The sequence below is a fragment of the Lepeophtheirus salmonis genome, unplaced genomic scaffold (assembly GCF_016086655.4).
Source record: "Lepeophtheirus salmonis unplaced genomic scaffold, UVic_Lsal_1.4 unplaced_contig_487_pilon, whole genome shotgun sequence".
NCBI lineage: Eukaryota > Metazoa > Arthropoda > Copepoda > Siphonostomatoida > Caligidae > Lepeophtheirus > Lepeophtheirus salmonis.
The window spans coordinates 38,865-63,292 of NW_027294566.1; the positions used below are offsets into that span (position 1 = coordinate 38,865).

At 33.4% G+C, this 24,428-nt stretch overlaps 1 protein-coding gene and 1 long non-coding RNA gene across 4 annotated transcripts; both read left to right on the plus strand.

Moving 5' to 3' along the window:
• The first annotated feature begins 3,473 nt into the window (after positions 1-3,473).
• On the plus strand, positions 3,474-7,686 carry LOC121131359 (uncharacterized). 3 transcript variants are annotated; one of them, XM_071893939.1, is made up of 2 exons: positions 3,474-5,787; positions 6,523-7,686. In XM_071893939.1, exons 1-2 carry the CDS (start codon positions 4,714-4,716, stop codon positions 6,775-6,777), a joined length of 1,329 nt encoding a protein of 442 aa, XP_071750040.1. In that variant the 5' UTR covers positions 3,474-4,713; the 3' UTR covers positions 6,778-7,686. The 3 variants fall into 3 exon arrangements, with proteins under 3 accessions (XP_071750040.1, XP_071750041.1, XP_071750042.1); XM_071893940.1 differs by lacking the exon at positions 6,523-7,686 and adding an exon at positions 6,232-6,522; XM_071893941.1 differs by lacking the exon at positions 6,523-7,686 and adding an exon at positions 6,268-6,522.
• An 8,239-nt stretch (positions 7,687-15,925) lies between these two features.
• Positions 15,926-16,246, plus strand: LOC139907515 (uncharacterized). Its single transcript, XR_011784197.1, has 3 exons — positions 15,926-16,002; positions 16,065-16,153; positions 16,213-16,246. It is a non-coding gene; the product is annotated as an uncharacterized lncRNA (long non-coding RNA).
• The last annotated feature ends 8,182 nt before the right edge of the window (positions 16,247-24,428 follow it).

Here is a 24,428-nt window from a genome sequence, read left to right on the forward strand (position 1 = left end):
ACGTGTTTTTATGTAGTTTACCATTTTAACCGCAGTGTCGAGAACATGTTTAAGGTCTGGTTCAAGCGTTTTGCTGGCAAGCGATTCCCTGTGAATCATGCAGTGTGTGAAATTTATGTGCGGCGCCACTTGTAATACTCTCGCTTTCAGTCCTTTCTTTTTCCCCAGCATCGCTCCAGCCCCGTCCGTACACACACCGATGCAATTTTCCCAAAATAGTCCCTCTTCTTTTAGTTTGCTGTCAAGCTTTTCAAAAATGTCCTCACCTGTGCACGTTCCCTCCAGCGGCGAGCAAAACAGCATGTCCTCATTTAGTTTTCCGTCAAAGCTGTATCTGACAAAAACAAGCAGCTGGGCAGAGTTGGATATATCTGTCGATTCATCTAGTTGTAAAGCATATTTTCCTCCTTTTATTCTGTCCACCAGCTGGCACATTATGTCCTGGGCCATGTCTGTGATGCGCCGGGCAATAGTCCCGTTTGACAGCGGCACCGATTCCAGCTCACGGGCTAATTTATCCCCATGCATGGCCCGACTCATAGCTATAGCAGCAGGTTTAATTAAGGTTATATAGAGATGCTCCGCTTGCATCTCTACCTCCGCTGGCATCTCAAGCTCCGCTGGCCTCTCCTTCTCCGCTAGCTTCTCAAGCTCAGGTAGCCTCTCCTGTTCCTGTGGCCTCCTCGATTTGGTTGGTATTAACCAACGTTTCATTGTGACTGTCAATAATTTTCAGCTGCTTTCCAAAAGAGTTTTGGCCAGCTACCGTGTGACTGGTGCCGCTGTAAATGTAACTGTCGCTAACCTGTGTCATAAGATAAAAAAAAGGAAATGTTCTTTTTGTGGAGGAAAAAAAGGGGAGAAAAAAGAAAAAAACTGATGGGAAATGTGTAAGCTATTTTATTTAGTGACTCTTATTTTGAAGAGGGGTTTTACCGGAAGGATGTGCTGTACTAAACGGCTGCTATGTCTCCTGTGTCTTCTTTAGGCTGAGGCCTTATTCAATACAACAACTAAACGCTCGGCTACAATTGCATGGTTTAACTCTAATATCAACTCATATGTATATGTTATACAAAAAAAAAATTGTATTTGTTTTTTGGAATGCATTTCGCGACCCCGCATCTGTGTCTCGCGACCCCCACTTTGGGAACCCCTGACTTAGAGGATATAATTACTACATCTCTATTAAACAACTTCTGAAAGCCGAGAAAAAAAATTAGACTTTTAAGTCTATTTTCACATTCAAAAATGGCTTTTAAACAATTAAAGTTGATAAATTCTTCTACAATTAAGCCTTAGATACATTTACACGAATAGTCGATAAAGCTCTACCCATTCTAAAGCTAAGCACAGAAGTAAATGGTCTTAAAGGAGTTGTTTATTACATATCTGGTTATGTGACAAAACCCAATATCAAGCTGAATAAATGTGAGGACAGTCCTAATCTTTTCAAAGTTAGTGATATACCTCCAGTTTTTGACCTTTCATCTGATGAAAACCAAATGTAAGGACTTAATGATTTAAAGGAAGAGTTAATAAATGTGGCGAATAGAGATGGATTAGTGACACCATCAGACATAGTTTATCGGTCTTGTCTATTTTGTGTAAAATTGTACAAGGAAATTATGAATGACGAAGAAACACAGTCTCTGTTTTTTTTCTTTTTATCAATCAAAAGAACTTTTTGCAAGTCGAATTCAAGAGGAGCATGATTTTAGTTTCTTATTAGAAATTACTTGTGAGAATGGACATTCGTTTTCTTCTTTTTTTCCAAAAATTTAGTAAAAGTTTTTGAATGTAATGATAAAGAATGGCACAAAATGAGAAATCTATAAATATTTTAACAGACGATAACTTATTAATTATTTTTGCAGATGGCCAATTTCTAGAGTTTGGAGGATGTTTTCGTTTTTTTTATTGATGTTTATATTATCATTATAATAAGAAATAAAAATTTTTATCATTACATTGAAAAACTTTTAAAATATAAAAATAATAAAAAGTAAATTATTACTTTATATAACTTTTTTTTTTTTTTGCATAAGATATGAAGTGTCCCGTACGACTTATGGAGAAACGAGGGAGGAGCCCGTTTGGAATACTTATATTCTTACTGATATTCAGTAGTATAATAATAAAAAAAAATCACAAAAAAAAACAACCCGATATAACTAATATATCTTAGAATTTTTAGACTAACGATGTATATTATTGCCATTTTTTGATATTTCTATGCTTGCACGCTAAAGGATTAATACAGTAGACTTAGTTCATGTCTACTATTTCTATTAACCTTCTACTGAGGACATAAGTATTCGTTATAATAATAATTGTTCTAGTAACATTGAGTAATTATAAGTAATTATGGAGAAGCTGAGCTGAGACAGGGAAAGCTAGAGAAAGAAAGAGAAAAAGAATTTAGAGAGAAGGAAAACCAGTAAAAAGGAGGAGGAGAAGAAGAAGAAGAAGAAGAAGAAGAAGAAAAAAAAAAAAAAAGAAAAAAAGAGGAGCCAAGGGAAAACTGAAATGAGTATGGAGCGACATCTTTTTTTTTGGTGTGCGCTTATTTTGACTGTAGTGCAAAGGAATGGTTTCATATTTATAAAGTAATGTCTTTAAATTCAAACTATGAATGTTCATATCTTACCCATTTCAAAGTATAATTAAATTTTTATAAATAAAAAGTTTAAGAAATAAACAATTGTCATTTCAATGACAACGAATATGTACAATATATTTTTAATAAAACCTCATTATTTATTTTTATGATGTACAATATGCACATTCATATTGAAGAAAAATGAAGGTCTGGTAAAACATTTGGGGAAAAAAAAATAGGAGTTGAAGAATTTTTTCATAGTTTTATTTGTATAAAGTTGGCTGTTCGCTTCAGAAATAGTGTTTGTGGCTTAGATATCGAAGGATTTTGATGTAATTGGGTTATTACTGATGTGACGATTTTTGAAAGCATGTTCTTTGAATAGAAAAATGATTCTCTCTTGCTTATATGCAGTAATTGGCTTGGATAGATAGTATCTATTGTATGTTCGCTTCAGAAACAGAGTTTCTGTCTTAGATGTTGAAGAATTTTGATACATTTTGATTAAAAAAGTTGCTTTATTAGGGGGTTATTACTGATGTGAATATTTTTGAAACTATGTTCATTGAATAGGAAATGGATTTGCTCTGCCTCATTTGCAGAAATTGGCTTCTATATATAGTGTATATTGAGTATAATATATGTTTCATTTAATACAATAGCGTTGCGTTGATAATATGTTATACATATTCTATGTCATTGGAATGATCCGTCTTAATGGTTCAGTTTTCTATTTATAACGATTGCATAACTGTATGAAATGAGTGTGATACTATGATTTATGAGGTATGAAAGTTTGGAATGAAAGCATTTGTTTTATGAATATGAGAGAATGATTTTGCAGTTGCGTCAAGCATAAAAATAGAGGGCGGCGTGCATATTGATTTAAGCGCTCCCCTTGCTAGCTGCTCTTGCTTGAAAAGAAGAAAGAAAGAAAGAAAGAAAGAAAAAGGAAAAAAGAAGAGGAATGAATTTCTGGAGTAGTTAAGTTGTGAGTTCTAAAAATTGTGAATTGGAAGTCCAGAATCGAAGTGAGGAAGGAAGGGAGGGTATAATGATAGTACCTGAGATGTAAAGATGTATGCTCGTCGCGGAGGCAGTCTGTATCCACCAACTCGAATAGCCTGTTTTGTTTGTGGTAGCGACGTCCCATCGGATTATCCTCTCTTTACGGAAAAGCCTCCCTCCGGCTCCAACTCTCCCCATTTCCCGTTTCTGAAGAATCAAGCGCCGCCTGCAGGCTGCAAATCCCCCTTAGAGACCCACGGAGTTGCAAAGTCGTGCCGTGTGTGTTATAGCATGCTCATGAGTCAGTGGGATGAATACGTCAAGTCTGGAGTTCCTCTAGACAAGCGCGTCTATTGGCTCAAGCGTAACAACATCGCAGAACTCATCGCCCCTCCGCCGCCCTCGGCCCCCACGCCCAATCATATCATGAAGGACAATGACTCTGCTCTGGATCTGAGCTCTGGCTCTCGCGACCGTGACACTGTCAAGTCCCGGAGCTCCCTCCATTCTAACCCTAGCTCCTGTATGAGCACGCATTACAGTTCTCTACCTTGTGATAGCCACGTACCAGGAACCTCAAGCTCAGGATCCTCCTCCAGCTCAGACAATTTAGCGGATCTGGCTCTCCCCGATAAAAATGCCTCTCATGAAGTCTGCTACGTCTGTGGAGATGAATATAAAAAAGGGACGCTAAGTTACAGCTTTGCCAAATGTCATACTGCAAAAGAACCCTTTTATCCTAGCTTTCTTCGTCATCCACGTCCACCACGATCTAGACCTATCGATCCCGCAGGAAGAGTCTTAACCTGTGACAAATGTCGTCTTCATCTTCATCGTCAATGGTTACAGTTTGAGAATGAGGACGTGCCTCACACGGATCGTAACTACTCTCTTCGCAAAAGGGATAATACACTTGAGTCCTACGACTTTACCATTTTCGTTTGTTATATCTGTTCCTTGGACTATCATTCCTCATGTTTGAGACTTCTCTATTGTCGTTCAAACTCGGATAATGAGCCTTATTATCCATTCATAGAAAATCAACCTAAACCCCCTGGAGCTAGTTCAGTTTCACCCCAAGGTATGGTGCAAGTCTGCATGGTATGCTACCAATCCATCAAGGAAAAACATCGTGGTATTCTAAAAAAACCCTTCTACGACGGATCAACAACCTCCTCCAAAAAAGAGAAAAAACGAATCTAAGACCTTCAGCAGGATTAGGTAACGATGAAGTGGAAGTCATAGGTGGTTCAATTGCTGGCGTTCCCTATGGAGACGCTGCCACGGATGATAATGACAATCTTCCTGAGGACATAAGTTGTCCTATGTGCAAAAGGAAGTTTAGTATAGGAAGTTTTAAACTTTTGCACGTTTTACCATCTCCTGTCGGAGGAATACCCTACTTTCCGTTCCTTGAGACCCTTCATTTTACAGAAGAAGAAAAAAGTCATTTAACCAAAGATGAGCCTAAAAGCAGAGTTCGGGCTTGTCGTTCATGTACAACAAGTCTAATGAATCAATGGACTCAATTTCAAAGAGAGGATGTTCCTGTGGAGAAGAGGGATTACACATATTCTAGTTTAACCTCCAACTATAGACGAATAGCCTATCTTTCCCCAACCCTTGTTTCTAATGCGGAAAAAGATCGTTCTAAACAATTAGATAAATTATCGCCTACAGGTGTGGTGGAGCCTCCTATTCGAGCTAGGTCAAATACATTAGGATCAATGGGAGCAAGGTCAAACAGTCCACATACGCAAGGGCATCCATGTCACTCACCTTCTTCTTTTTCTACCCGATCAGAGCCTGTTGGAGGTGGTGGACAATCTAATAAAGTATCCACATCCTCATCGAGCTTTTATTGTTTTCTCTGTGGATTGCATTCGGAACTAAGTTTTTCTAGAGTTCTATATTCCTCAGCTCCAGCAAAAAAGGCACCCTTCTTTCCCTTTATGAAACTTCATGTTCCTAAACCTAGGGCCGAAACTCTCAGAGAGGACGGCACGGCATTAGTATGTACTTTTTGCTATCATTCAGTTATGGCTCAATGGGTCAAATACAATGAAAGTAAACATTCCGTTGAGGCCAGTCAAAGAAAATATGACATTCATAATTTTATCTGCTATGTATGCTGTATTACAACATACAGGAAACGAATAAGAGCCTTGAGAGTTGTGGTAAGATATTTCATACACTAATCAAATAAAATATATTTTAAAAAGGAAATTAGTCGTGAATACATCAAATTCGAAGCTCGTTGGCATTTGTAGTCTACCATAATCGTTTTAATTCATTTAACTCATGATTACTAACTTTTGATAAGGTTGTCGTCATTCGACTTTTCACGATGCATGCATATATATATATATATATATATACTTTTTGCTATCATTCAGTGCGTCATATCATATATATATATATATATATATAAATAAACTGAAATGTGATGGCACAAGAAGCAAAAGATTGTTTTTTATTATAGGATTTAATCTTTTTGCTTCTTGTGCCATCATTTCAGTTTCTTTATATGTTCAACAGTTAATCATAGCAGCAGCAGTACTAATCTTTCTATTATAAGAAAAACATTGAAGCAATAACCAAATTTTACATTTGACAATGAGCTATTTGATGGACGTTTTAAATGTCTTCATACGGAGAAATAATACTGACGTCTAAAAATGCTATGTAGATTTTCGAAGACCCCTGCTTAAATCATGCATCACACTAGTCTTTGTATTTGCGTATTTTAAAAATAATCGATGTTTGAATCCAATGTAGTAGTATTTAAATACGCATAATATTTCAATGCCTACAATTCAATTATGATTAATATAAATCCGTTATTATTAGTGCATCATAGCGATTATTATTAATATTATATATATATATAATATATATATTGTATATTCCAGGACTTTCCTTTCTTGCGCCAACATAAAAGTAGAAACAAGAATGTCATATCCATGGAGAATGGTGAAATGGTCGCAGTTTGTTTAGATTGTTTTGAAAGTCTTAGAGGCCAATTTAGTGAAGGAGCTAAATACGGAATTCCAGTTAATAAAAGACAATATAATTGGATTCAAATCCCTCCTCCGCCCCCTGAAGATCCTCATATTACTACGCCGCAAGAGAGACTACACAAAATAGAACGAAATCCTGTGGCATGATAAATGTTTCTTAGTTGATATGATTTTTATTTTTTTGTTTTTATATATATAAAAAAATCTATATATATAGGCTAAAGAAGAGAAAAATGAGTGAGTGTCGAGCTGATATGATCCTTCATTACAAACACTCTACTATTATATAATAATAATAATTTAATCATACTTACTATATACATTAATTATATGTATATAGAGTTCTAGAGTATGACTATTAAACATTTTTAAAATAATAGCCATATTAATGTTATATATATATATTAAGCATATGGAATTAATTAGCTCTGCTTCTCCTGTTGATATGTATTTTTTTTATAAGTTTAATCATATCCTTATTAACTTTCATATTTTCATAGGCAATTATTAATTTATATATCTAAAGTTTAATGTGACGACCACGTTTATATTTTTGGTTCCTATTGTCCATTAAATTTTACATACTTCTAAGAATTTACTATTATTATAGTTACTTCTACTAATTAATACTCTTCTTTTTCTACCATTGCAAATATACATTTTGAACGTTGTTTACAAATTTATTTGATGGACTCTTGATCCTTTTTTTTTCTTTTTTTAACGAATGCATGATTTAATTAATGTGGGTGTACTAAAATAGTAGACTCATGGGATGTAGGGCAAGAGAAAAACAAAGAAATTGCAACATTATCAAATCAATCAAAGCTTTCAATAATGTTATGAGTTTATGTACTAAATGTAAAGAGCTAGTTAAACAACATGGACCATTAAAGAGTCTTTTTCAATATTCACACACATACAAAATAAAAAAACAAAAATAGTTAATTATGTACAGACTTTTTGAAAAAAAAAAGTTATCCCGAAAACTATCCTAAATTGGATTTTCATGTATTTTTAATCACTAATTACAATAAAAAATATATTTATAAACATTCATTTCATGAAGTGTGGTGTTATTTATATTCGTCGTGTAATTAATATAATCATCTTCAATATAAGAGGGTTTTTATCCATGATAATATTAATTTGCGAGGGGTTTTAAAATGAGTACCAGGATCGATTGTAACTTACCGGGATGCCAAACAGTCATCGAGCACGAGTCCAAACATGTGGCCTCTCTTCAAAGCCCTTAGTTTGTCTCACCCACAAGCTATATCAACTAAAGTCGAGTAAGGCTCATCCAGTGGAAGAACTGCTCACAGGTCTTCTCCCTGTGAGAAACCCAGGATCGATTTTGAGACAACTGAAGAGGGATGGAGAATCTTCATAACGCGATGGGAATGGTTCAAGTGGGCTACAAAAATCGAAGACTCAGGCAAGACCTACCAACTTTTTAAATGCTGCGAAATAGAGTCAACATCCTAAGACTCGACTCGTCCTGAGTAATAGTGAAGATCACCTCTTGGCCGAGATTAAGTCATTGGCTGTCATTCCAGAAATTCAATGTGTCAAACAAACGGAGCTATTTACAATGAGACAGTCCCACGGGGAGCCCGTGAGGGCGTTCTGCTCGCATGTTAAGAGATAGGCCGACACATGCGCCCTAACGACATGTTGCAAATATGGAAAAGGGGTGGACTTTGCCAAATCTATTGTACGGACTATAATCCTTGCTGGAGTCGCCGACAGATACATTTTTCAAGAGATTGTGGCCATACCCAATATAGACAAAAAAGACATTAACGAGCTAATACAAATAATTGAAGCCAGGGAAAGTGCAGGGAACGCATCTTCAAGCACTTCAACAACTATGGCCATTTCGGCATTAAAAAAAAACAGTCAAAGGAGATATCTGAGAAGTAAACCAAGACAGAGTCATGTCCCAATCGTGGAAATTAATTCAAACTCATTACAGAAGGAGCAAGAGGGCGGAACAAAAAACCTCATAAGGAGTGCCTTGAATGCTGAAAGTTGAAACGGTCCCAAAGACTGAAACTGAGAGTGGCTGCTATATCTCAGGAGGACAAGTTAACGCACGAATGTCCAATATTCGAAGTGGCGTCGATGGATGATACTTCACAAGTCTGATCTCCCGCAAGGAAAAGTCATCTGTGTTACTCAAACTGATCGTGCAAAGAGTCTCAGCTGGAAGGACACCCCCTGATTCAATTGAGAATATGCTCAAAAAAGTGATAACAATGCCAAGTACCAAGTTCCCGAGAATGAAACCGACAATCATTCAAGTAGTGGCAGACACTGGGGCCTAGTCCAGGTTTATGAGGCCAGAGGGGATTAATAGAAAGTGAACTTCAATTAAAAGATTTGTTTCCAGTGCGTGATACAATAAAAACAGCAAATGGTTACTCCATAAGGATATATGGGGCTGTTCTACTCAGAATGTAGCCCCTTAAAGCCATAAGACGGGATGTCATGTGTGCCACGATGGTATAGTCAGCCCTGATACAAAGTCCTTTTACCTCTCGAAGGACTCTCTCAGACAACTAGGAGTTATTGGGCAAACCTTTCCTGAGCCCATTATCACAAACTGTGAAATTAAGACAAAGAGATACAATGCCGAGTGTGATTGCCTCTGGAGATCCAAACTAAATATCAGTATTAACTTCGTCAGCTATTTTCAGTTTCGTCTCGTCTTCGTCATCATTTCGTCTTTGTCATAATATTGTCTTCGTCAGAAAATCGTCATAGTGATCTTTTATTTCGTCTTCGTTAGGGTTTCTTCTTTATCAGAGTTTCATCTTTGTCATAATATTGTGTTCGTCAGAAAATCGTCATAGTGATCTTTTATTTCGTCTTCATTAGGGTTTCTTCTTTATCTTCGTCATGATTTTTGTCAAATTTTTGTGTTCGTCAGAATTTTGTCTTCGTCAGAGTTTCCTCCGCATTGGAAACATTTTTTCTAGTTATATGATCCATTGGACTTCCTACTGCGTTTGCGAAGGCGTCCGCAAGGGGTACGCTGGTGAGGATGTCGCCCTCCCCAAATTAAGGATTTTTTGTTTTTTATTAAAAATTTGTTTTTGTTATTTTGGCAAATTATGCAGCAGAGCAAAAAATTTAATTTAAAAAAAAATTATTTCTCTCTGCGTAGCTCTGGGTTTTTGATATTTTTTTCAAAATTGTTAATATTGGAAATTTAATTTTTAAAATTTTCTTCCTAAAAATTAAAATTTATGTGAATAGCTATGGGTTTTTGAACTTATATTCCGAAAAATTTTATATTTGAATTTTTTTTCCAAAATATTTAATTTTTTGTGAACAGCTATGGATTTTTGAAATTTTTTCAAAATATTTTAATTTTTTTCAAAAAATTCCAACAATCAAGCCTCCCTCAAAATATAATTTTGTGGACGCCCCTGATTCAGCAAATTTTAGTCCTGGTTGTGAATCATTCATGAGTGTGATCATTTTTTTTTTAACAGACATTCTCATTCTTTGTGGCCAGTGTTCCTTTTTCTTTGTATTCGTAGTCGTAATAGGCGAATATTTACGTATTTAATTTGTTTGGTGATCTATAATTTATTAATTATTTAATTTGCTTGGTGATCTATAATTTATTAATTATTTAAAATTGACTACACTATCTTTTAAAACGTAATGATTCTACAAAAAAGTGTACAGAAAATAAAAATATCGGTGCCAGTGATTGGAAAAACTTTGTAAGAAATATTCATTTCATTTTTTCACCTGCCTATTATGAATTCACATTCAGTTTATACAAAAACCATTACATACAAATTTATTGACTTTCCTAGTTTACCATCTTCAAGTTTGAATCCATGAAGTGTCTAATTTGAAAAAATACGTACAGAAAAACTTAAATCTAATTCGTTATATTCGTGACTTTTGTTCAGATCCCCCCCTTAAAAAAAAGAAAAACGTTGAAGAGGTATTTAGTGCCTATTTACTTAAATGAAAGATACCTGATGCAGACTCATTACCAAATATTATCTAGTGAGTAGATCAAAATTTTGTGTGGCAATAATAATAATATTGGAAAATACCTGGGCATTCAATGAATTAATTCAAATAAATTAAATACGTTAATATCTATCTATACTTTTTAAATTCAACAAATGCTATTTTGCAATTTATAGTTATGGGTCGTAAACCTTTCTAAGCTTTCTTTCTTGATGCTGACCGCCTTTGCAAACACAGTAGGAAGTCAAATAGATCATATAAGTAAAAAAATTAGTTAAACTCTTGAAGTCATATAAAAAACAGTGAATTAGCGTTGGGTTATGAGCCCACTACGTGCTCCGCTGGAAAAAGTAAATAGAGTATCGCATAAGGGATTCATTCGCCAATTACAACGATTTGGCTGTGGGTTATGAACCTACTCCTGGCCATACTGATATATTACACAACTGGTGGGCTGATGAAATACATATGTTACGGACAATATGGAAAATTGGGCATTTTGCAAAATGCCCGGGCAATCCATAAAATTCCCAATAGTGTGGTCATTTTATGTTCATTAACATTGACAGGTAAAATGATTGTGGATAATTTGATTTTAAACAATTCAATGCTAAACAATTTCATCGTTAAGGATTTGATTATGATACAATTTCATTTCCATCAATTTGATACTCTGGTATATTTTTATTGAAATAGATATAGTGTTCACATAATCAAACTATTGTATTATAAGAAATTGTCACGAGAGACTCAACTCTATTTTGCAAAATACACCTCGGCCAACAGGTTGTGCAGGTGGACAGCTGGTCCCTAAGAGGGATCAAAACCTATCTCCATCACTATCCTTAACCCCTTCTAATATATTATAATATACCCCGGTTGGACAAGTGAACCACTTGTCCAAAAAGTGGATCATTACCCACCACTTCCCTGAGCAGCAAGGACCTCTTTTGATATCCGATAAAACCCGACCCACGGGTTGTACAAAATAATTGCAGGTTCTAAAAGTGTATCATTAACCACCGCCACCGCTTCCATGAACATTATGGATCCCTTTCAATATCCTATAATACACCTCAGCTCATGGGTTGTGCAAGTGAACGCTGGTCGAAAAGGTGGGTCGTTATTCGCAGAACTCTTGAGGGTAAATCCATGTCAAATCACCAAGTTTTTTCAACTTTTTCAACTGATTTTCTTCATTTTCAAATATGTGCTAGTGAACTATGCGCTGATAACTCAGCCAAATTTTTAGTTCATTTGCATGAATAGTTCTAGAGATATTGACATTTTTGTTAAGGCCCGGTTTCCAATATTATGGTTTAACTACACCGTACGCCGAAAACTAAAAGTGACATTGTTGTGTCAAGGAATAGTCATAAAGAAATAAAAATAAGCATGTTTCATCAGTTTTTGATGCAGATTTCGAAAAACCACATTATTACCCCTATAAAGGAAATGAAGTGATCGATAATTACAGATTTCGGATTTATTGACTGCGCCCGCTTTTGTGGTCATTATTTCAAAACACCCCCAAAAAAAAAATTTAATTAAATTTTTATCTTCAAAGCCAAAAGTAACTGTCTGTAAAATATTATGAAGGCGAAATTTGTAGTTATTGCATAATTCAAGATTGAAGTTGAGACCTAAATTATGTACTTGCCATTCACTAATTTGAGAGCTTGTTATTTAATATACATATATTAAATTATCTATTTTGTAATTATATTTTACATATAATGTAATTGAGTATCAATCTAGAAAGGTACCATTTGGTTCTTGAAAAAGGTATCTTAGCAATGCCTCCGACATACAAAGGAAAGATTCTTCCTACAAACGTTTTTGACAATGTTTCCTCGTTTTATGAAAATGACGAGTACTCACGTGTGATGTCAGGAAAAAAGGACTATATCAGCATTGGTAAGAACATTCATAAGCAAAAACGATTGGTCTTGAGCAACCTTAAAGAACTGTATCAGTCATTTAAGACTATCTACCCAAATTTTCAGGTTGGATATTCAAAGTTCTGTTCTTCGCGACAAAAATGGTGTATTCTCCCACGAGCAAGTGGAACTCATTCTGTTTGTGTTTGTAAATACTATCAGAATACCAAACTTCTTGTTGATGCACTGAATGCTAACTTCACACACAAAGATTTTCTGAAACAATAAGTTTGCTACATTGATAGCAAGGACTGTATGCTTGGCAAGTGTGAAAATTGCCCTGATCAAGAATATTTGAATAAATTTCTTACTGACTTTTATGGCGACTTTGATGAGAATTACCATGTTTTCTATACTCAATGGACTAATACTGACAGATCAACTCTTTCAAAAATGGTTTCTGATGTACCATGCTTTATTATGAAGCTAATTGAATCTTTAGAAGAAATTCCTTCATTTCTAGGGGACAATCTAGATATTAGAATCAGCTGAAATAAGATTTAGATAAATCTAGTGTAATCTTTTTGGGTGATTTTCCTGAAAATTATTCGTTTGTGGTTCAAGATGAGGTCCAGAGTTTTCATTGGAACAACCTCATGTGTACGCTCCATCCAGTTGTAATTTACTACCAAAATGAAAATAATGTTCTTTCTCACTTGTCGTACACCATCACCTCTAATGACAACACGCATGATGTACATTTTGTGTACATGGTTTTATATATTATCATCAATGATCTCAAGACAAAAATTCTGTTGAGTATGATTCATTTCTTCACAGATGGGTGTGCTGGACAGTACAAAAATAGAAAAACGCTTTTTAATATCTGCCAGATTGAACATGAATTTGGTTTGAAAGCTCATTGGAACTTTTTTGCGACATCTCACAGGAAATCTCCATGTGACAGCATAGACGGGACTGCGAAACGACTCACTGTAGCAGAAAATTTAACTAGACAATACAACAACCAGATTTTGACAGCAGAAGATATGTTTAACTTTTGCAAAAGTCATATACCTAATGTGATATTTAAGCTTGTTCATCAGAAGTAAATGAATCAACTCCGCACTCTTCATGCTGATCGGTATGCAAACATTGAAGATTGCATTCCTAGTAGAAAATCTTATCATCATTTCATTCCACTGAGTCGTGACAAAATTGGAGCAAAACTATGCAGTGAAGATATTGAATTTGCTCGCACTCACAATTTTAATGAAGTGTTCTGTCTGGAAGAAGAGATTGTTGTGGGATCATATGCTGCTGTCATGTATGATCAGTGTTGGTGGATTGCCTTGATCCTTCAGAAAAATGATGCTGAATGTGATGTTCGAGTGAAATTTATACACACTAAAGGTCCATCTCAATTCTTTCATTAGCCTCAACGTGAATATATATACTTCATACCAAATGATTGTGTACTTAAGTTGATTGGAGTAGCAAAAGTTTTAAACTCTCGAAGAAACTATTCCATTAATGATAAAGAAAAGCAAATAATAATCAATAAATTAAACCTATTTTTAAGAAAACAATAACCTCATTATATTTATCAAATTGTAATTATTATCTAGTTTGTTATTAAAAAGTATGAACATGTTTCATTAAGCTTATACAACACATTCTTGAACTACTTCTTTAGTTTTTGATTTGAGCTTTTTCTTATGAAAACGAATCAAAGATTGCATAAAATAATAAGTTAAAACTTTCTAACTAACACTCCTAAGACACACATCTAGCTTGTCCTATGAACTTCAAGGCAGAAAGGTCGACCTAACAAAGGCCCGAAAACAAGTCAACCAAGTGATGATGACTCTTAAAGATCTTAAGAATAAGAAACGCTTTGAATCAATTCAAAAAACTTGCTGAGTTGAAGTCGTCTGATCTGAAATCAGTAGCTGACAAGGAAGACTCAATTGATTTGGATTTCAAGGAGGCGAAGATTCCAAGGAGAGTAAAGTGGAAGGGAACAACCGAATCCTACTTCCGTGAAACACATTTCGATGTTGCAATCAATAAGATTGTATCGGAGCTTGAGAGCAGATTTGCCACTTGTGATACAGACATCACAATGGATCTCATTGCAATCGTCTATGACAGTGATGTGGATACCTGTGCTATGGAGTGTGTCGCCAAGCACTACAGACTTGATCTCGAGCGGCTCCAGTCAAACCATGCAATCTTCTAGCAATTCAAGGTTAATATTATAATGTTCCATTTTGCATTATATGTTTAAGATTTATGTTTATCTAGGCAGATATTGACACAGAAGACATGGTTTCGTCACAAATTTCTGCGGAGTTGATAAGCTCGGGAGTGTGCCTGATGCCGGGGCTATACAATACCCATCAGCAGCTGTTAGGCGGAGCAGTCATTCTCCTGATTCAGAAAGCTCAAGAACCACATGAGGACCACCATCGGCCAGGAGAGGCTTTCCTCCCTCACCCTCTTGAACATAGACAGGATGATGGTGGACAAGGTGCTCCATGAAGACATGGACAGTTTGATTGACACCTTTGCGTCCAGGAAAGAGAGGAGAAACTTCTTCTTCTATGTGATGATTAAGGGTGATAATTTTGGTAAGAATACAAAAGCGTGCGAGGAGAAAAGAAGAATTACTTATGGCATCATTGATTAAATAATATACATCCTCTTCTATCAATCATGAACGTTATCATTCCCGCCTGTATTATTCAATATTAATATAATATGAGATGGTGATAGTCGATAGAGAACTGAATAAAATCCCCAAAATGACGTCGCCTTCTGTCTGGATTTATGAAAATGGAGGCCCAGGAATTTGGAAAATGCTTACCGGATGAGAAACAGATGGTTTGTCGGATTTGTCGATATAAATGTGCCTTTAGTCCCCTGTCTAGAATTACACGCCACTCATTATCCTCATATCATAACAAGAGTATGGATATTCATCTATAAAATCAATTTGACGATGAATACATCAAGTCAGACTTTAACTTTGATCTCACAACGATACTTATTGCATGTAATATAACCTTATCCATTGCTAATCATCTACGTTCAAAAAATTTATGGAGAAATACAAGGGTAAACATATCCCTTCCCGAGGAACCATCATTAAATTAATGGAGGATGTTGGTACTGATGTCATATATAGAAATACATATAAAAATGTTTTGAGTCATCCACGCCAAATGATGATCAAGTTATCAGTAAAAAGTATTTACGAATATCGAAATGGAACTCTGAATTTTGTACTATCTCACAGTAAGTATTCAATTTTTTTTAAATCTAACCATAAAATATGATTTTATTTTAGCTAAACATATCAAGAATTATGATACACAACTCAGTAAAGGGCAAAAACAACTGCTTAAATGGTCACAACTACGGGGGGTAGTAGCTTTGGATGGTTCGCAACTAGTTTGTCTGAGACTACTTACTTCGCTTAAAGACTTTGGTATGATCATTAGGTTTTCCAATATTACATAGTCTATAAATATTACTTTTTTGTCACTTAAGGATTAGCTATGGTTCATAAGCTCCAAGAAATGATGTTCAAAAACTCATAAAAGGCAAAAACAACGGCTTAAATGGTCACAACAACGGAGGTAGTTACATTGGGTGTAGCATTATAATTAGTAATTGTGTGTATCCTTCATTATAATAGTATGTTGTTATACAAGCATAAATCACCAGGGGTGATTTTTTGATGCTCTTAATAAGGAGTAATATCGCCGGATATTACTACATAATTTTATATCTAAGATAAGTAATTAAGGTTTAAAATTTTACTGCATGGATTAACTTTTCTTTTCTTAGATAAACATGAAATAAATGAAAGTGGGATTCTAGAAGCTGTCGTACTAAGATTGGAAGAAGATATGGATTTAAATCTAACATTATTTTATGATTTTGACATTTACTTTATTATTAATAATTAAGATCTTATCGGTAGAGATTTTTCTATCCTGTGCACAATTGTATATGCAACTTGCACATGAGGAAAAAAGGGTGATGATATTTTTTATTAAACCCCACGCCTGGCTTGTGTTTTGCAACCTAAAGTTATGACATATTGAACTGAATTCCGATGTTAGAACAAGAAAATATTATTTGGATCAATCTATTATTTCAATATTCTGTGTTTATAATTTATTGTTATTATTAGTTATATGATTCTAATTGTTTAATTTTGTATATTTAACTTAAATGTATGATGGTTTATTTTTTAGTATGTAGATTATATTTAATTTAAGCCTTCTATTTTAAACTTGGAACTTCAAATATATTTCGAAATACTCTTACTTTGTCGTTTTATTAGTTATTATTCTGAGAATATGGTTCATAATGAATTACAATTTCATAGAATGTGACGTTTTCAAATCCACTTTAACGGATAAAAACCGTCTAAGTCAATTATACGTAGTATATTTTTATTAAACATTTTGCTAATAAATTCTTTCGTTATACCCTCAAAAATCATATAATAAAATAATATATATAAATAATCATAATACAGCAGGCAGATGATAATCTCATCAGTATTTAAACAATAATACCATATGTCTTTCTCCCCCCCTTCTACTCGCACGCGTTATTCTATACAATATTATCAACTATAGTGATGATAAAGAACACATGCATTTTTACCTCATTTATTTCAATTATTTATTTTACATGTGAGTTTAGAACATAAAGACTTGTGAACATAATCTGCTATCTTTTCTGTCGATGTAACGGTTATATAGTCCATTATAATCTCGTTCATTAACTTCATCCGTTATTCTTTTCTAAATACTTAAGGAGGTTTAAATTGTTTGACTTAATTTTATGTTTCAAAACTTTTGCTCTCATTCTCACCCCGTGCATTTTATACTTCTTCCTTTCTGAATAGAATGGCATTGACTTTCCGTCTAGAGTTTTTCCTTTTGATTTTATTTTTCCCAATGTTTGCCTGAAGAAAATTATGGTCAGACAACGATATTCTTGCAAGATCTAATCTGTGCAGAAGCATTTGTCCTGTTTAAATATCCCACGTTCACCCTCGTAAAGCAGACCGAAAAATCTTCCTGACATACCGCACTGATTGTGAGTTATGGGTATTTCCATGCATAAGTTCACTTGCACAACTCATGGGCTGGGATGTATTATAGGATATTGAAGTATCAAATTGTATCATCAAATCCTTAACGATCAAATTGTTTAGCATTTAATTGTTTAATAATCAAATTACCTACAATCATTTTACCTGACAATGTAAATGGAGTCAAAATGTCCATTATTCACTCTATTGGAAATTTTATAAACTGATCGGGCATTTTGCACAATGCCCGCATTGATGGTAATTTTGCACATTGCCGGTAACACATACATACGCATTACACAGACACTTAATTATTAATTAAATTTAATACGCTTTAAGACAAGTTTTTTATCTTATATTTCATCTCGTCTTCGTCAGAGTTTCGTCTTTGTCATACTTTTTGTTAGATTTTCGTCTTCGTCATGATTTTTGTTAGATTTTTGTCTTCGTCATGAAAAAAAGTTTCGTTAAGGAAATGATTTCGTCTCGTCAGGCTTAACGAAGTTAACATTGCTAAATGCTTTGAGGTCCAACAATATGTTGTCAGAGTTTGTGGCTTCAACTAGGTTTTCCTAAGTAAATTTATCCAGCTCTGGGCCATTTTCCATCATCAAAACAAAAATTTTCTATGTACAACCTCATCTTGATAAATTATGAGTATTTTAATGAATATTTAGAGGCAGGTCTCAGTACTTTTTCTACACCCGGTATACAACTAGTACCGTGTCAGTCCTTATTTATTTGGTCCGGCACAGTCTTAGGGCCGGTCATTCGGACTGTCAGTACTACAGCTGAAAAAAAGAAAAATAAAGTTGAGTTACGTCATCAAGGACCAAACTTTATAAGTCTTAGGACTGATATGCAGGACTAAACTTGACGGGACTGCAGTCTTCAGTCCTAAATAAGGACTGACACAACACAATACAATCGTAAGCGGACAATTAGGCGAATTTTTTTTTGTCGAATGAAATTTTGACGAACGGACAATTCGCCGAAGGATTATTTGGGACATTTGGCCGAAACATAATATTTAATAAATACTATATTGATATATGGGATTGCATATTTTAATTCATTTAAAAAAGATGGTATGATAAATTGCCCGATTGTTATTGTTCATATGCTATATATGTCTTATAAGTAAATTAATTAGTGTTCTTTTTCGGAAATTGTTTTTTTATTAATTAGGTATTGATCCTTATATATATGAACACACCACAGTAGCATGTAGTTCGAATCTTTTACCGTTCTAGTACTTTAATTAATAAACCAACACCACAGTGATTCAATGGAATGGATGAAGTGCTAATAAGTAATATCCGTAATATATCTGTTATCAATTATCGTTGGACATGATGGATTATATATATTTGAAAAGACTCATGCATGGACGAAGAAGCATAACATCAGATCAAGGAAAAGTAATGATTTCAGATTTTTATTTTGTTATGATCCAGGATGTTTCGAAAGAAGAGGAGGTTGGCTGTGGTGAACCAAACCACTGAGAAAATCTGGGGAGGCACTCAAAGGTTGGGTTGTAGGAGAGCACGAGGAAATGAGAGACGTAAGCTCAGTACATAAAAATTCGTTGAAAGAATTGACTCATAACTAGTTCTCATCTTTTTATTCAGATTCCAGATTGCACCAACTGTACTGAGCTTTACAATTTTCTTGTGCTCTCCTACGACCCGACCTTTGAGTGCCTCGCCAAAATTTCTCAGTGGTTTGCTTCACCACAGCCAACAATAATCAATGATGATACCTAATTAATAGAATATATTTTCTGCCATACTGACATATTTTTTTATACTTTTAAATCTTATTTTTCAAGCAATAATTTCTTAATTACTATTACTATTTCTTAATTACTAAGAAAATTTAAATTAAAAATTATAAAAATCGTTTCTATTGCAAAGGAAACTTTGACGAAGACGAAATTCTGACGAAGACGAGACGCAATAAAAGATAACTATGATGAAACAATGACGATGTCTGACAAAGACAATATTATGACGTAGACGAAACTCTGACACAGACGAAATTTGACGAAATTATGACGAAGACTATAGGCTAACAAAGACAAGACGAGACTAGACGAAGACAAGACAAAGATGAGAAGAGACGAAACTGAAAGTAGCTGACGAAGTTAACACTGACTTTGACGAAACAATGACGAAGATAATATTATGACGCAGACGAAACTCTGACGAAGACGAGACGAAACTGAAAATAGCTGACGAAGTTAACATTGCATATATATATATATACTGTATGAGTGTATAATGTTATTGCTTATTAATAGTTCTTACGGAATTATAAACACACGGAAGACTCACGCTTTTAATTTTTCCTTTGTTATTCTATTATTTAGTTTATTATATTTTTCTTAAACATGACAACGAAATTTTTGATTGTTCCGCATTTGTATAATTTGGATTGAATCCTTGATTATTCACTCTATAAGACGGAATATTATAATGATCGTGAAGCCAATATTGCCGAGACTGGCATTAAAGGAAGCTTGTACAAAAATTGATTAAACTGACTCCATAATTACTTTTTTGAAGGATTACATTAATGATAATAATTAATAGAATATATACTAATTTAATTCATTAAAGGCCAGATCTTTTGTAATATTGTTATTTTGCCCACATAAAATTTTATTCTAATGACTAATTTGGTAATGGGTCTGCATCAGATACCTTTCATTTAAGTAAATAGGCACTAAATACCTCTTCAACATTTTTCTTTTTTAGAAGGGGGGTAATTTGAGGAAAGAGAGACGAATATAACAATAATGAATTAGAATGAAATTTTTCTATACGTAGTTTTTTTCAAATTAGACACCTCATGGATTCGAACTTGAAGATGGTGAACTAGGAAAGTCAATTAATTTGTATGTAATGGTTTTTGTATTAACTCCATGTGAATTCATAATTAGCACGTGAAAAAATGAAATGAATATTTCTTACAAAGTTTTTCCAATCACTGGCACCAATATTTTTATCGTCTGTACGCTTTTTTGTAAAATCATTACGTCTAAAAAATTGTGTACTCAATTTTAAATAATTAACAAATTATAGAACACCAAACAATGTGTAATAGGAACTGAATATCAATAAATAATAATCATCAAGTTTATTAAATAAGCTCAATTAGGGTCAGACACAAGGTAACATTTCTGATTAAACATGTACTGAAAGTATAAGCAAAATGTCGAATTTATTCAATAAATTTAGAAATTATTGGATTCAGTTCTAATTGCATTCCTACATACTTTATTGAATAATAAACGTTAATTCTTTTATTAGATACCCCCAAAAATTGGGATTGGTTAGAGAAGTATTTAAATTAATGATGTGCCACGAGCAAAACTCATAAATTGCTATTCGAGTTTTATGAAGTAAATAAAAAACGACACAAAAAGCTCGGCTTGTTGGCATAAATAGCCGAGTGTTACTCGGAACTCGTCAAAAGCTCGGATCCCCTCAAAACTTAGGATTCTCTGTTTTGATCCAGTTATATCATGTAATTCTTGCTAGGCTGACTTCCTTTCTCTGAGAAAATTTGAAATTTATGTTGTCCCACGGGCAACACTAATACAAAGATGTTGACTTTTGTGCTCTTAATCCCAGTTCGTTTGAAAAGTAATCTTTTTTTGATTTTTTTTTAGACTAGCGGGAGTAATTGACATTGCTTAGAATTAGACAGTTTATTTAGTACACATTCAAAAAGTCATCCTCAGACCAATAGAAATACGACAAACTTGGCTGCATTAATATAGATTAATGAATATATAAATGCATGAGGGAGGGGCCAAGGTAACTTGAAATACTTATTTTAACTGATGTGTGTCTTCCACACGCGTTTTCCTTTTTTTCCTGTGTCGATGGAGCGTGATGTCACATTTAAATTCATCAATTGAGTTAAGCGTAAATCATAACGTGATTCATCTTAATCATTAGGACTAAAATGCTTATCAGTTTTAAACAAACTTAATTACTTTCTAGATACAATCTCTAAAAATGTTGAATTTGTTATTTAAAGATTTATGTTTTCCGATATGAAGAGCCAAATTTATTCTGCAAAGATATGAAATGATTTTTTAAGTAAATATATTAAAATAATGCTAAGACACTAAAAACCTTCAATATTATACATAGAACATGCTGATTTGTATGTCAAATATATACAAAGGTGTTCACAAAATAAATCATTATAAATGTAAACGTTAGGTACTGTTTCTTCATCTTCTTTTTATGGAGCAAAAGTGTTAAGGTGAGTAATGAGTATTCAGACGAGTAACGAGTTTTCAAGAGAGTAACGAGTAAAGCTTAATTAATAAGTTAATGTAAATTATTGGTGCATACAAGTCGACGATTAACATGCCTTGTGTTGCATTTGGTTGCAAGAATAATTATTAACTTTACATATGCTAAAATTCGGTTCATCATGAAGTCAACCTAATTTTTGAGCCTTTTAAAAAATAATTTATACTCAAGTCTCTTTCAAAACAGATCTTTTAAAGAATCAATTATTCAAAAGCCTTAAATATCCTAGATGTATATAATGTTTGTACTGTGTAAAAATGAATAGTGGCAAAGATTGTTGTAATAAAATGACTATAGTTTATTCTTGATTCTGATGTGACATGGCTTCTGGCTTTAACTAGAAGATGTATTCCGTTTTTAATAATTAACAGACGACATGGTACTTAAATGAATTTTGATTAAAAGGGAAGGACGCAACAACAAGTGTAGAGTCAATGAGTTCTACTAATATCTGGAGTGAACCAAGCGTCAATCACTGAACCTCATATAGGGGAATCTGTATTTTTTATGGTTAAAAATCAAATGGGAAAACCTAATTGACTTTGTACAACATTACTCAATTTATATATTTCAACAGCATCAGAAAATCTTTGTGAAGTCACGTGCTATAATTAATATATCTTCCACCAAGACAACATTTTTGAACTCAAATAAAAAAGTTTTTGATTAAAAAAACTTGTATAGAGTATATTTTTCAACCTGGAATTGCTACAGATATTACCTTTAACATTTTTCTACAAGATAATTATAAAAAAATTACCAAAAGTAAAGTTTAGATCGAACATTTTATCCGTTAAAGTTAAGAGTAATCTTTTGGGCTAAATATGCACAATATATATAACTTAAATCTTAATAGAGAATTAAGAAAGAGGAGAGAGGGTCAAAGGGTTGAATGATGATTAATTGATTAATAATATTAATATTATATTAGACAGTATTGCGTCCGTGCCATTTTCATTTCATCACTTAAAATTATTATTAATTTTGTTTTGTATAATAATAGCCTAATTAGTAGTGTAGTTGTAAAAATACAGTGATAAATGTGAAAAGGTAATTTATAATTACCTCTTCACCTTCAAACTAAGATGTAGCTAGTTTAATGGCTTCACATTCGCTTATTTTGCTGAGGTTAATATAAATTATTAACTTTGGTTCTTACATTATTATTTTGAAATTTTCTTCTAATACACCATGGATTTCTCAACTGTTTAAAAATTCATGAATAAACTTGCATTTTTTTTTTTGTAATAATTATTGAAATGTTTGAATAGAAAATTAAATTTTAAGAAGTAAATCCTGAAAAGTATTTTTGTTAGAAGATGTTCCTCATCATTTTGTAAGCAGTAATTGAATTGCTATTATTTTACATATAAAAACAATAAACAATTTTTGAAACACTTAATAAAATCTTTTTAAATTATAGTTTGTGTAATAATACTTAATAAAATAATTTCATTTATTAAATTATAGGCAAAATGGAGTCGGGCGTATAAAAAATCATAAATTTTCTGGGATATATATGCAATAAATAATTGCAGTGTTATTATTGAGTTTTTTAATTTTATTTTTGGTTTATTTAATTCAAAAAATATACAAATACTGTGACGTGTACAATTCATAATTTAAAATAAAATATTAAAAATAATTATAAGGATGAATATCGTAGAATCAGCCCTTCAAGAACACATGGTAACATGCTGTCGTGTATTTTAATTAAATGACTGATAAATCTAAACCCGTTTTTACCTGATGTATAAATGCAATACTTTTACTAATCTATCTTTTATTGATTTACCTTATTGTGTATGTATACGTATGTGTTAAAACAGTGCCTTTTAGAGCTCAAGAGAATATAGTCCTTTTATCTTTATTCCATGTCTAGTGTCTCCTTTACTCCTCACTGCCACCTCATCTAGGTGACGAATAACATTCTAATTTAGTTAATTGTAATACACCACACATGCTATAAGGCAAATTTATTTCATAATATTCAGTGAAAAAATGACAATGGCACACACTCAATACTGACTAATATAATATTAATATTATTAATCAATTAATCATCATTCAACCCTTTGATTCTCTCTCCTCTTTCTTAATTCTCTAGTTATATATATTGTACATATTTTGCCAAAAAGATGACTTCTAACTTTAACGGATAAAATGTTCTATCTAAACTTTACTTTTGGTAATTTTTTTATAATTGTATTCGAACTTTTTCTTGAATGGGCGAAAAAGAAGATAGGAAGAAGCTCTTTATAGAAGGGAAGCACCTCAAGCATGTGTGCCAATCCATTTTGCATTCTAGAGGGGAATGTCCAAAAGTACCTTGGTCGTTTACATACTCATTATCTAGAAAATAGCTTTACTTTGAGGACAAATAGATCTATTGAGAATCCATCAAACAACCCTTACAATATGAGCGACAGGAAGGTATCCAGATATTTCTTGAAAACCTCATGATGA

Bases quoted from the DNA above. Each gene is read 5' to 3' on its own strand.
- LOC121131359 (XM_071893939.1), top strand. From the start codon at position 4,714: ATGCTACCAATCCATCAAGGAAAAACATCGTGGTATTCTAAAAAAACC. The intron at 5,788-6,522 runs GTAAGATATTTC...TGTATATTCCAG, and splicing joins TAAGAGCCTTGAGAGTTGTG to GACTTTCCTTTCTTGCGCCA.